Source organism: Gadus macrocephalus, chromosome 21 (genome assembly GCF_031168955.1).
Source record: "Gadus macrocephalus chromosome 21, ASM3116895v1".
Lineage (NCBI taxonomy): Eukaryota > Metazoa > Chordata > Actinopteri > Gadiformes > Gadidae > Gadus > Gadus macrocephalus.
Genome location: NC_082402.1, coordinates 4620142 through 4634792, shown reverse-complemented (window position 1 = coordinate 4634792; position 14651 = coordinate 4620142). Strand labels below are relative to the sequence as shown.

The 14651-nt window shown below is 49.3% G+C and overlaps 1 protein-coding gene across 1 annotated transcript in view; it reads right to left on the bottom strand.

Annotated features, from left to right (window-relative positions):
• The window catches only part of atad2b (ATPase family AAA domain containing 2B), a 78785-nt gene that overhangs the window by 35718 nt on the left and 28416 nt on the right, over positions 1-14651 (bottom strand). The window contains 5 exon segments of the mRNA XM_060041705.1: positions 4051-4182; positions 7422-7544; positions 10736-10895; positions 11533-11729; positions 13757-13892. Coding sequence (XP_059897688.1) covers positions 4051-4182; positions 7422-7544; positions 10736-10895; positions 11533-11729; positions 13757-13892 — 748 coding nt within the window.

Genomic DNA, 14651 nt, shown 5'->3' with positions numbered 1-14651 from the left:
AATGGCACTACATTTGAACCAGATCCATGTGGCGCTGCACTCAGCTTGAACCCGGGGCCGTGGCCCAGGTAATGGGGCCCAACGCTTACAGTTCCCTCCCCAGGAGGCAGTGACAAGAAGAGTGCCGGCCAGAGTGATGGAATGAGTGAAAAGAGCAAAGAAAAGTAAAAAAGAAAAAGAAAAATCACACTCCAGACTGAGTGAAAGCCCGAATGAAAGAGTGCGGTTACGAGTGTAGGGGGAAATAAAAAAAACGTTGTTTTTTTTTTGTTTTTTTTAAACGTCAAAAATTAGGCGCGCCTCTCTTGAGTTTCACCCATGTGAGAAATAGTCTAGCTCCCCACAACTTTAACCGCGGCTCCCTCTCACAACCAGTCTGACAGATTTCCTCTGTCAACGCAAGAAAGCACTTTGAGAGTCCCCCCCCCCCCACCCCCCCCGTCCCCCGTCCCAACACCCACAACTCCCATAGCCCATGGGCTTTATCACCGCATCTCCCGCCGGCACCAGCTCCAGGCATGTACAACTGATGGATGAAGGGAGAGTGGCTGGATGGAGCTGGGTTGCGCACACACATACACACAAAGATGTCAGCAGCTATACAAGACACACCTCCACCAATGCTTCATCACCGATACCATAAGGGTCAAAGATGTTGGCTATTCAATGCACACCTCAACATACCCTGTAAGGTAAAGGGTGAGACAAATTCTGCACCGTAGGGGTCAAAGGGCGGTGGCTATATCAGGAAACACCTCAACTTACCCTGTGAAGTAAAGGCTGGGACTGATGCTGCATGGCCTACACCATAAGGGTCAAAGGCGGTGGCTATACCAGCCACACCTTGACCTCCCCTGTAGAGTATAGGGTGGAACAGATGCTACATGGACTAGATCATAAGGGTCAAAGGCGGTGGGTAGCCCCAGAATGTCCTTGATGCGACAGGAGTCGGCTCAGCCTCAGGTAAGCACCCCGCGCGATGCACTCCATCACTCACGCGGCACTTCTGCTGGGTGCCACGCATCCTGTGTGAAGTGATGCCATATGCTCTGAACCCATAATTGACTTCATATATTACATTAGCCTAATTGGACCAATGTCATGGTGATCCAGGTAAGAGTGGGTTGCCGGTGTCACCAATAAATCACCGGTATTTGCCTAATTAATTAGGCTTCTGGAGCCGGAAGATAACAACTTTCCCCCAGAGCGGCAGAGTTAGTGGCCTGCATCCGTGACACTTGGCTATAAAGATAAAGGCTCGAGCTAATGGCAGGATATACAAGCCGTCTGTTCGCCCTCACAGTGCCCCATCCGCATTAAAAGACAAATGTGACTTTTAACTACAATTGCATTGAAGGAGGCTAAAGCCAGTTCGCTTTTGTAGTTATTTACACAACGGAACTGGCTACAATACCTGGGATACACAAAAAGGAAATGTGTACACTAAAAAGATGACTTATGTTCCATCAAAGCACAAATGGATTGTTTTTTCGGGTCCAGCGAGGAGTGCAATCAAAAGTGCTGTGTTGCATACAAAGATAGCGATGTCACCAGAAATACGGCAGTTAAACTAAGGTCAGGTGAGAACAATATGACAGGACGAACTCAGCTGGTGTTTTCCATCAAAACTTTCAGCACCCAACCTTGGATTGATTGTACCAAGATGGGGCCAGCAGTGCAATAAAGGCAGAATATTATTTTCCTAGCAAACAAGACACTTTTTCATCTTGGCCTAGCACCGTGGCAAGACTAATAGCAGTGCAGTAGAAACTCAGACACAACCGCTACCTTACAGTATTTATGGAGGCCAGCAGAGACCGTCATCTCTCAGGGTGCCTTCTCCCCAGGAGAGGGACGGTTTACTCACACAGCGGGGGACTATTAGGTATACTCTCCTGAGAGACAAGTGCCCCCCTGTGTTTGAATGCTGTAGTGCACCTACAAAAATTAACACACACCCACACGCACACACAAACACACACACCCAAATTCAACAGTCAACCCAGAGGGAGCCTCTATCATCAAATAAACCGGTGCGGCTATGAATAAAAATAAAACCATGACTCATCTTCCTGGACACTTTCATTTGTATTCAAAATTATGTGAAGCCATGAAAGAACAAATATGCAACTAAACTAGATAAGAGAGGGCCAATCAGTTTCTTCCTGAAAACAAAAATCCTTGGATCAATGTGGCTCGATCTCCTCTCAGCATCCATCTCTCGGGAGATCTATTTTAGGCAGGTCTTTGACTTTTTCTGCTCCGAGCAAAATGTCGTCCCCCCCCCGCCAAAAACCTTGTCCAAAGTAAAGCAACAGGGGGGGGCCGGGCTCAGCTCGGGCTGCGGAGCTCGGATCCGTCTCGTCCGAGTTACAACCTCGTTTGTTTGCCTTCCCCCAGCCCCCGGGCACCTGCCGCTTGCTGCAGGTGGGCATGTAATTGCTCCGTGGCGTGGTCACGCTCTGAATGGGGAGGAGAGACAAGCCCGTCTAATGAGGCTGCCCACTGCGCCGCGGCTCCCCTCTGCGTGCATGTGTGTGTGTGCGCTTATGAACACGCGTACGTGTGTTTCTATGCCTTGGCTGCAATGTGTGTATGCGTGGTATTGTGTGTATGTATTTTCCCCTGCCTGTGTGTATGTGCCTAGCATCTTTGTGTGTGTGTGCGTATGTGGGCTAGTATCTTTGTGTGTGTGTGTGTGCGTGCGTGCGTGCGTGTGCAGGTCTACACGTGCACACATGTGCGCCGATTTGGGTACTTGCGATAGCGCATGTGCGAATCTAGCGTCTCTGTGTTAGCCATTACCCGCGTCTATGATCTAATGCTGCTGTGAAAAGTGCAGATGATGAAGTGAGGGGAGGCACTCTCATTGTCCTCCCTACGTCTCTCTCTCTCTCTCTCTCTCTCTCTGTGTGTCCCTCTCGGCAGTATGTCCGGGCTGTAATCAGCTAAATGTGCTAGGCTGTAAATACTGTGAACTCTGGCCTTTGGCAACGGACTAATAGAAGTGAGTGAGTGAGTCACACTTAGAAAGGGGATTCAAATTTACAGCAGACGCATTGTCCTCGCACACACAAAATGTCACACAGCAGGGGAGAGAGGGAACATTAGGTTCCTCACTCAGAGTTAATGAATGTGTTTGAGTACATCAATGTGTGTTTTTTTTATCAGATGCATGATAGGGGCCCCTCAGAGTTACCAAGCAAGGTTGCCTCAGCCAAACTATGAATCCCAGTCCACACAGCGCCGGGTGGGATACATCAGCGGCTGATCTGATTTGTCAGCCGACAGGGTACCCGCTGAGAATATCAATCTTTCTGCAACTTGGATGATCGGATCTGCCGGTGCTAACGGGAATCCAGAGGCGTGTGGAGCAGAGCGTTACTCCCATGGAAAACGAGCAGCCCATTGAACGACGAGTGCACATCGCTGGCAAGTCTGTAAAAGTTATATGACGGTATGAAGTGATAGCAGGGTTTGTTATGGGTTTCTTCAGATGTGTAACCCTGATGCAACACAATGGACCAGTGTTTGGGACGGGACAACAACGTGCCGGCGTCGGTTTGTGGAGCGATTATGACATGTAGCCGATGTTCGCGTTCACGTCTGTGTTCAAAGTTCACGACTACCGCTCGAATCAACAATGTCCAAAATAAAAGAAAATCCAAACTATCTGCGCCATGTTTGTCCTGCTGCTGCTGACCGTGTGTGTGTGTGTGTGTGTGTGTGTGTGTGTGTGTGTGTGTGTCTCTCTTTAGTGTGTGAGTCGCTGAAGTGTGTGTGTCGGTGTGTGTGTGTCTCTAGTGTGTGTGTGAGAGAGTCTGTGTGTGTGTGTGTGTGTGTGTCTCTCTGCGTGCACGTATGTCTCTCTGTATGTGCGTGCACGCATGTCTCTAGTCTGTGTGTGCTTGTCTAGGCTGGTCTCTGCAGTATGTGCGTGCGCCTCTCCAGTGCGTGCCTGTGTGTGTGTGTGTGTGTGTGTGTGTGTGTGTGTGTGTGTGTGTGTGTGTGTGTGTGTGTGTGTGGAGGATAAGAGCTGGGTGTACTCACTACTGGCACACTGCTTGTCGGCTGCTTCGCCCTGAGTGCTGCTCCCTGCTCGCTCATCTCCCACGGTGCTGTGCTTTCTGGTTGCCACGCCGGCGCCGGGAGCTGCAGTCGGCTGGGCTGGCGTCTGAAAGTCTGCAAATACCACAGAGGATCAGTTACCGACAATGCTTCACGTATATAGGCGCACGCATGCGGCTGCCTGTGCGTGTGTAGAGGCACCGATCAAACACATTGACAGCAAGAAAGTGCCTCCGTGGGTGTATGCGTTTGTGAGTGCGTGTGCGTGCGTGTTCAGACGTATAGGAAAACATAGATCGTCGGCTAAGCAAGCTGATAAACACAGGAGCACACGGGATGAGCTCCGATAATTACAGGAAGCACACTTGCCGAGCTACAAAGCCATTATTGACGACCTTCAAACGGAGACCTGGCTGTTTGGAAGCATTGTCCTTAGCTCGCCCCCTTCTGTATATATCTGAATGACTATAAATGTCTGGTGGAGGTTCAAAACAACACGAACCAGGGAGGGAGAGAGAGAGAGAGAGAGAGAGCAGGCGAGCGCCCAGGAAGAAACTGTGGTTGTTAAAACAAGACATTGTCATTGACAAGTCTTTTTATTCCACTTCCTGCCCTGCCTACCAGGATCCGTCGTCACAGACACGGCCCGCCCCGGCAGGTGAACGTAGGGACATGACACTAAGGAGAGTGGACCCAATTGCAGGCCGGGGCTAAATTTATAGTTTCATAAGCAGCGCCGTGAAGAGCTGATGAAATATTCACAGCTTTTTGTTTCCCCGCCTATCCGGCTGCGGCCCCCGCCTTCTGCAATATTTATTTTACGCTCTGAGCTTTTTCGCCGGCGAAAAGAGTAAATTTAACGTGGCGGGATGACCCCGCGAATACAACCTCTTCCTTGACATGACTTTTCGGGGTGAAGAAAGGATAGCACCGGGGACGTGAAAGTGAGTCAGGATTTAATTGGCTGTCAGGGGGTGGATGGGGTGTAGCTGGTGTAAACACAAAGGGATGAATCCTCTGCTAATCTCTCTCAATTTAATGATCTACGCAAAAATGGATAATGCATAAACCGAACCGACAAGAGAGGGCAGAGGGATGGCAAGCGTAACACCTGACCGACACTTTGGTTTATGAAGAGATGTGTATGGAATAATGCAGCTCTGCTGTGGCAGTACGTAGGCGCACAGCCCTTATCCAGTGACAACAAAGGTGCTTTAGGGCACGGCTTTTCCCCATTAACAGCCACGGTCACAGGAGAACGGCGATGATGTGTTATTTTTCTGACTTTTATCGATGCAGATGGTAGTTTTTAATGGTGTCAAAGCCTGTAAGCATCAGTACTTAAAGGATAATAAAGTGTGTTCCATTCGTGACTGTGCCGTGCCTTGTTATGTTGCCTCTATATCAAGCTCTTTCGTAACACTCTTTATAGTAATACTCTTAACAAACATAGTCAGAGAGGGCAGCAGGCATCACGACTGATTATGTGTACGTGATGTCGTGATGACCTTGTGCCGTTGTTGCTGTGCTGATGGACAATAGAAATATATAAGAAAGTACATTTGCATAAAAAACAACCACACTGTGTGTCCTGGGGAAATGTCTGGCCCAGAAGCCCTTCCCTTTGGGGATGGCTGCCGCAACAGAAACCTCAGGTGTGTGCGTGTGCATATCTTGCTATATATATATACCGATGGCTTCTACATTTTAAGCTGAGGGCTTATTACGTGGACTCCCGGATTTAGTTGAAAAAAGTTTTCCAGTGTGCTCGTTACTGTTTTCAGAGGAGAGGCAATAAATTTTTTTTAACATAGCTATATGCCTATGTGCACACGATTTCTGAGCATAATTAAATAGCTGCTGATGAAATATGGTGCATCAGCACACTGTTTGTGTGTGTGTTCGCCCGTGTGCGCGGCCGTGTGTGTGTGCGTGTATGCATGATGTGTTTGTGTGTGTGTGTTTGCATGTTGATGCTAAGTGATGTGCCTAATATAGATCCCCCATTGAAGTCCACTTTGTGGTGCTTGTAGCGGTGTGGTGTAACGAAGCTGTAAAGCATGTGGTAGACAGCTGAAGAGGCACCGGCGAGAGAACAGAGTGTTTCAAGCTTCTCGCCCTGGCACCACGCATACCAAAATAAAACCCTGATTGTTGCATCACGGTGTACTTCCTTGAAGCCCGAGACAAATGATGCTGCACATTCTAAAATACGCATATTTCCTAAAGTGACGGCCTATAAAAAGTTTGAGAAAAAGAGGTTCAGCAGGGCAACAGAGAAGGTGAATGGAAAGGGAATATTCATATGGATGAATTGATTGCATTATCCATGCAAATGTATGCATATTTCCAAGTCATTTAGTAGACAGTGAGAGTGTCTTTCAGTCCCCTATTGAGATACTTGTCAATAATGCTCAAAATGGTCCCAGGTAGACATCAGGGTAGACATTACACCTGTGAGTCAAAAACTCCAACCAGTAGACCGCCTCATTAAGGTATCTTCTTGTTTTGAACATGTTTGCATGTCACCTTCGGTCTCCTTCAGAGTAGTCTACACCACTTTGTTAGCTACTAAAACATTACTCAAACAATAGCGTCATCCGTAAAACCCAATGTTTTTGCCAGTCTCCGCCAACCAGTTTGTGAGCGTTCTACTCTGAGCTCTGGTACCGTTTCGTGATGACGGAGCACTTTGACATCTCTGAGCGGGACGCCAGGTCGGCATGCCAACGCCACGGTGGTCGACGTGTGTGTGTGGAGCACCGGTCAGTGTGGCTGGCTGGGCCCGAGAAGGTTACGCCGTGGTGTGTGGCGCGTTTCCCATACAACAGCTCTCATTATATACACGCCTACTCAACAACGCAGACTAGATAAATAATGAACTTTCACAAATTTGGCACGAGGCGTAACCATGGGGATCCCCAACCCCCCCTCCCCTCCGTCCTGAAACGCCCACGTATTTTGTTATACCTCAGTATTCGATTTTGAGTGGAAACTTGCCCTTTAAGCAAAACTTATTTTTTAGCGACTCTTGTCTTAAACCATGGATGAATTTACCTAATTCATCATTCCAGTCCTGGTTGCCTGTTTTTGTCAACTATTGCAAAAGGTTTCTTATGAGGGTGGTTTAGGGTCCAGCCCGATACGGGGATCAAAACAGGAGGGAATTCAGGGAAAACCACCGGGGATCTTACTAAAAAACTGCTGAAAGAAAGTCACTTTTAATTGGCTGCTACGTACGGCGTGATGAATGACTTTGGGCATGGTGGCTAGCGGCAAAGCATGGGGAACTTTTGTGTAGGTAAAGGGGTGTGGGGCAGTAGGGGGGGGGGGGGGGGTCGGGGTGGTCTTACCCCTCTTCTTGCGGGCTTCCTTGATGTCCTCGCACATGCGGTCAAACTCTGGGTCCAGCTCAGAGGCAAATATGGCATGGGCGCTGTCCTTTAGGCTGCTGGCACGGTGTCGTATCACCTTGTCTGGGAGAGGGACAGAGAGAGAGACAGAGAGAGAGAGAGAGATAGAGAGAGAGAGAGAGAGAGAGAGAGAGAGAGAGAGAGAGAGAGAGAGAGAGAGAGAGAGAGAGAGAGAGAGAGAGAGAGAGAGACAGAGACGGACAGAAGCAGAGTTGGAGAGAGAGAGTGAGACTTGACCTGTGTTGTGGTCTGCAGTGATGCCGTGCAGATTGCTCGCAAAGAGCGACGTGCGACTCCCGAAACAAAAGGCCCAGACTGTGCCTTGAACCGCCTGTGATCCTGATTCGGTCTCCCCAGGTTCCCACACTGTGTTGTGTCCATTTGAAGACTAGAGTAAAGAAACGCAGTCAAAGTGCTTGGTTTCCCAGAACATAAATAAAACGGGGAGATGGATGAAGAAATAAAAGAAATAAATAGAATAGCGCCTCCTGGGAGAACTCAAATCAAACCCGCCGACTGTTCCAGTGCTATGTTCAAGTGTGAGAAAAGGGCCAAGCGTGTTTTCTCACTGTGGATGAGAGGGAAGGAGGATGTAATAGGTGCGAGATGTCTGCGGGCGTCACTGGTGCTCTGCCCACATTTATGGCTGAAGGATAAATAAATACAGTCTCTCAGTAGCCAGGGTTATTATAGGTTTGCATTTTTCATTGCTTTTTGTCTTCATTGCGCGTTGAGTTGAAACTTAGCTTTGGGTTTAGTTCATGAAGAGGCACTGTGCAATTGAAACTCAGTGAGAAACTCCAAAGTGAGAACTAAAACCAACAAAAATACATATATTACATCAACCCAAGATACTATGCTTATTTATGAATTCAATTACCTAAAATGAAAACTAAAGACATTTCATTTCGCATAAATTGTGAAACCGTTTTTTAGTTAAGTGATCCTGCACACATAGTTTTCATAATGTGGCTAGTTTTCATTAACGATAACCATGGCCAACGGTCACCCTCACGGGACACACACACACACACACACACACTCTCCACCACTCTCCATCTCAAAACACACACACTTCCTCCAACACTCTCCGTCTCACACACACACACACACACACACACACACACACACACACACACACACACACACCTCTAAGACCCCCATCCCCTTCCCTCTAAAACGGCATCATTAAATGGTAGCACCGTTCCCAGGAGCCTTCCTCGGAGGAAACATAAAAACAGGGTTGAAGCGGGTCGCTGGCAGCGCCGTCCCTGTAAACAGGCTGTCTCTCATTATGTGAAGGCAGGCCGAGAGAGCCGGTTCAGCCAGAAAGTGGGGAGGGGTCACAATCCACCAGCCTCACTTGCCTAATTGGGGAACGGGCGCCTAATTACAATGTAGACCATTATTGTGGACCAAAAGAGTGCACGGTGGTGCGTGCGTTTCTTTGATTGCGTGTGTGCGTGCGTGCGTGCGTGCGTGCGTGCGTGCGTGCGTGCGTGTGTTTTTTTTTTATGTGCGCGAGTGTCTTTTCGTATGTGTGTGTGCCCTCATTATCATTGCCTAGAGTTTGTTGGCTTGTGTGCGTGTGTGGCCCGGCACCAACCCCCCTCTTCATCGTGCGCATGCCATGCGTTTGTTCTCTCAAAGGTGTTTAATTCTTTTTTTGGTCATTTTTTTCGGCCAAACAGGAGAGACAATCGGGTGGGGGGGTTGTGTGGGGAGGTGGTAATATCCTCCAGTTTAAACAAAGCGCTTTAGACAGAAGAGTTCAACAGTTCAGCCTTTTGATCACCCGTGTTAACCGAGAGAGAATGAAAGAGCGAGACAAACAGTCAGGGAGAGCATGGGAGAAGGGAGGGTGGGGGTTGGGGGTTTGGGGGGGGGGGGGGGGGGGTGGGGTAGCTTCCCATAATAAGGTTTATTTCCCAGCTCTTCATCTGCTGGTGTAAAACCCTTCCCAGCAGTGTAATTGTGCCAGGCCTGGGTTCCATTTCCCAGGGCCGGCGAGGGGATAGAGCAAGCAAGGAGCTTGGTTAGTCTTTATTAAACTGCTTAATTGCATTTTTTCTCCCTTTAGTGCATCATTTGCAGTCGTCAGGACTCGAACAAACGACCCTTGCCATGATTTATTCATCCGGGCGAGCGGAGACCAATCTCTACCTTCAGTAATAGATAATTACAAGTTACAGGTTTAAGGAAAAGAGGGCATAAGATGAACAAACAGAAAGCGCCATGAGAAAAATGGCCCGGCAAATAAACCCATGTTGCCCTGGTTATTCTATAATCAATCCGGGCAGGGAATGAAAGCCTTCCATCAGTGTTCCATCAGTTTTTGCTCATTTAAATATATTTCCCTGTAATGCATTATTCATAACCAATGAATGCATCAGAACACATACCTATAGCACATATGTAAATAATGCATGATTTATTAAATTGACGTGAAAGCACTTTCCATAATCTGTCCTTCATCAAAATTAACCTGTCGTGGTGTGTATGTGTGTGCGTCTTGTCTGTGTGTCTTTTCATGTGTGTGTGTGTCTTTTAGTATGTGTACGCGTGTGTGTAGGTGTTTGTGTGTGTGTGTGTGTTTGGTGTGTGTGTGTGTGTGTGTGTGTGTGTCTTTCTTGTGTCTGTCTGTGTCTACGCGAGAGTCTGTATGTGTCTGTGTGTCTGTGTGTGTGTGTGTGTGTCTGTCTGTGTGTGTCTTTTCATGTGTGTGTGTGTGTGTGTGTTTGTGTCTCTCTCAAAACTCATTATCAGGCCCGGTCGGCAGTGTGAAGGTGCGCAGAAGGATGAGGTAAAAAGCTGTTAAAATTTCGCTAGAACGATGGCAGAATTAAACTTTTATGAATATGCAGCCACTCTTGGCTACCAAACACAAATTAGGCTGCGGTGATGCCGCTTAAAAATTCTCCTTTGGGTTTGGGCGACGCACACTCTTATTTCATTTGGATTCTCCGGCATGGGGAAACCAATTTGAAGCGCGGCGACGGTGCCGCCTTGGAGCACTTTTCATAACTCATTACGCATTTTCCTACGCACAAGTGTAACACGCAAGTGTTTCGGATAGTGCTCGACCGTCTAATGGACGGCTGCGTTCGCCTCGGCGAGACACGCGTTCCACCGCCGCGCAGGTGGAACGCGTGTCTGTTGATATGGGTCTCCTGAGGCTCTGAGTGATCGGGGGGGGGGGGGGGGGGGTGACGTCTGTCTGTCTGTCTGTCTGTCTGTCTGTCTGTCTGTCTCACCTCCGGGATCCTTGTCCGGGTTGTACTCCAGCGCGTTGCTGCAGATGAGGTCCACGTCCAGGAGGAACTCCTTGGTGGTCAGGTAGCGGTGCGTGTCGATCTTGGTCATGATGGTGGACAGGTCCATGGGTTGGCGGATCACGTCGAGGTAGTCCGACACCTGGCGGGAGGAGGGGGCGTGAAGCGTTCCGACGGTCATTCCCGGGTCAACAACGAAATGGACTGCATTTTATACGTCGCTTTTATGCTAAACACTTTACAATATTGCCTCACATTCACCCATTCATGCAAACCTTCGCACACCGAGGGGCGGAGTCAACCATGCAAGGCGGCAACCAGCCCGTCGGGAGACAGTTAGGGTTAGGTGCCTTGCTCAGGGACACCTCCAAACTCAGCTAGGAGGAGCCGGGGATCGAACTAGCAACCTTGTAGCCGCCAGCCAACCCGCTCTACCTCCTGAGCTACTGCCGCCACCAACAACCAGAATCATGGCGGCAGAGTCGACGCCGACCGAGAGAGAGACGAAACCTGCGCTCCGAGACAACCACCGCAGGAACGACGACGCTTACATTTTTTTCCGATGACAGATGGTTGCTAATGTGATCCCATGCGTCATCACCGGGTCATCATAACCATGCCTCCCCCCCCCCTACCGTTTAAATCCCAGCTGCAGCTAGTTATTCTATGATCAGCATAAAGAAAACGTTTAGCCGGCGTGCTACTGGGAGGAACGCGGCCAGCCCTGGGAGGACAGAGAAGACCCGGTGAGGGGGGTGAGGGGAACGGCTGCGTCTTACCTCGTCGATGTCGACGGGCTTGCTGAAGATGCTGAAGCGCTTGTCCGTCGCCAGGCGCTTGGTCACGTCCCTGAGAAAGAGCCTGAGCTCGCGCTGCGTGTTCTCCTCCTGCTCCGCCAGACGCCGCTGCTCCTCGGCCGACAGCGCCCGGGGGCCAGGGGCCTCGGCTACCGGCAGCACCTCCGCACCCCTCTCTACTGTGGGTTGGGGGGGGGGGGGGGGGGGGGAGGCACAAAGTACAAAGTTTCAGGAAGAACGGCAAAGGCCAAGGCTTCATAAAGCAGGGTGTGTGTGTGTGTGTGTGTGTGTGTGTGTGTGTGTGTGTGTGTGTGTGTGTGTGTGTGTGTGTGTGTGCGTGTGAGGTCGGCTGGGTCGAGGAGATGTCCTTATACCAAACAAAGCGAAACAAAGATGCACAGATTGCGTGGGGATAACAATACTGTGGGCCCACCTATAACCCGACCTCTCACTTCTAGAGAAGACAATTATCTTGCCCTGGCAATCAGCCTCGGAACAATGGATGAAAGGCACATTCCCCAAACTAAAGACAAAATACAAAATGCTATATATATTTATATATAAGAAACTATTGCAACCGCATAAATATACACATTGCCTCTCTTGCTACAAAACACACATTTAGAAGCACAAAGGAGTCGCCTCTAGCCAAAAGATTGATAAAGCAAAGCAAACCAGATGTCTCATTTCTCTCCAGATATCCTTTCCATCCTTCCCATTATCTCCAAATCTATGTCTCCCTTTCCAGATAACTTCCCCACTCCCTTGCATTCTCTCTCTCTCTCTCTCTCTCTCTCTCTCTCTCTCTCTCTCTCTGCAGCAGCAGCAGATCTCCCTTCCCTAGGTACCAGTTCCGTAGCCCCGGGCATCTGCCAGCATCATTAGGATGGCTCCGTGGCGCCAATGGCCACTGGGCCGCTCGCTCCCAGCCGTGCAGTCCCTGATTCAAATGATGGCTAATGGTAGCCAGGCTCCACTAACGCTGGTTCTTATCTCTGCTCTTTCTCTCCTCCCCTCGACGCGCCGGCCCTGTCTCGTTCGGAGGCTTGGGTACCCGCCTTATTCGCGGGGACCCCCGAAGAGAAAAGGTCCACTGCGGAGACCCCTGCCTCCTCAAATCAATGAGGAAGAAAGGGCAGAAAAAAGGGAAAACGGGCAAGTGGTCATGACTCATCAGTGATCATTTCCATTTGAAAGCAGGGCCTTCGTCTGGGGGCCGGCTTCTGGAAGCGGGACAGTAAGGGAGGATGGGAGGGCCGATCAGTGTAGTTGGAGATAGGGGGGAGAAAGGGAGTATGGGGGGGGAGAAAGTAAGGGGCTTAAGAGGCGAGGTGGACGACTGCAGGGGTGTAAGGGTTGGTTGGTATCCAGGCAATCTTACGCTCTTCTAAACAGCCGCCTTCGTGGCTGCGAGAGGTCGAGGCTTCTGTTCGCATCTTCAAGTAGAATTAGACCCTCAGCTCAATAAAGATTGCTTGTCTATCTGCGGAGTCACATCAATATGGGGTCTTGGGGCGTGATGTCGATGTGGGTCCAAATAGACACTAAACACAATCGAATCGAGTGAGGCTCCTCTGCTTCTAACTCTCTGGGCTGCCGAGTGAGAAAACATAAAATATACAGTAACTGAAGCCTGAGCCAAAATGGTGTATTCTGTGTGAAAGCGAAGACTGCTTACCATCAAAGGCTGTATATATATACCCAAGCGTAGCGATGCAGGTAGCACCTGTGCCTCTATCATGGATGACATGATGAGAGCTGACTCGCCGTAAGATTAAAAGTGTATGGACAAGAAAGTAAAAACTAAGAAAAAGCTTGCAGAAGGGCAACTCCGCCTGGAGTGGAAAGTGAACCTGGAGGGGACTCACAACCACCTCGTCCAATAGAGTGTGTGCACCTGCGTGAGTGCATGTGTAAGAGTGAGTGAGTATAGTATGCATTTATGCGTCTATAAAAAAGTATCTATGAAAGGGTTGTGCGAGTAAAGTGTAGGTAGGTTCTGAGATATCCATGGGTTATATGCAGTATACCCATAAATATAAGAATTGTTTGTGCTTGTGTGTTGGTTTGATTTCCTCTGGGACGCACGCACACACACACACACACACACACACACACACACACACACACACACACACACACACACACACACACACACACACACACACACACACACACACACACACACACACACACAGGTGTTTACCTGTGGCGCGGGGCCGTGGTGGAGGCCGGACAGCCTGCACCAACAGCAGATCAGAGAAGAAGTTCTTCCGTTCCTCCTCACCAGGAGGAGACAGCGTCACCACTTCCCCGAAGGCCCTCTGGAACAAACACTTCACCTGCGAACACAAAAGGCAACCACAGTGACTCACGTGCAGTCACAAGTCGACTGATTGCTTCAGCACAGGTGCGCTTGCCTGAAAAATAAGTAAGAGACTGAATGACGGTATGAGCAGAGGTTGAGGCGCTGGCACCTGTGATGGATATAAATGCACTTTTGTGTCGTCTCCAAGGAGAAACCGACAACCGCCGAAAACGGTCAATGGCACATCCAATCAGAAGGGTACTGCGATCAATCAACACCAGTAAGTGGTGACGGCAATCACTTAGGGAAAAGCTAAATCGATCACGTCAGTAAAGACTACCTAACGGGATCGATGGCACGGCCATGGAGCTCATCAGAGGAAAGAGGTCAACGAACGAAAAACAATCCCAGTCCAGGACCCTGGTAAGTCACATCTATTCATGTGAAATCAACCGCCAATGATCAAACCGTACCATGACATTCATTTAACTGTGTACTAAACCCTGTATTAAACAAGTTATGACGGTTACTATAGACAATTAGATTGACAAAAGGGCAAAAGAAAGGGTGGTTCTGACAGTCACTATGCGTTGTCCGTTTATCAATGGGTCACACTAATAGCCTCAACTCGATCAGTCGTCAGCCAATGAGGGATCAGCGTCAGGACAGCACTAATTGCAAGGTTCGAAGCGTTCAGGGATCACTTCAGAGCCAAGTTCCGGGGCCCGTGTACAAAATTAGCCCTTAATAAAAACGGGTGTTGTGGAGTTTCTCCCCTCCTTGAAGCGCACGT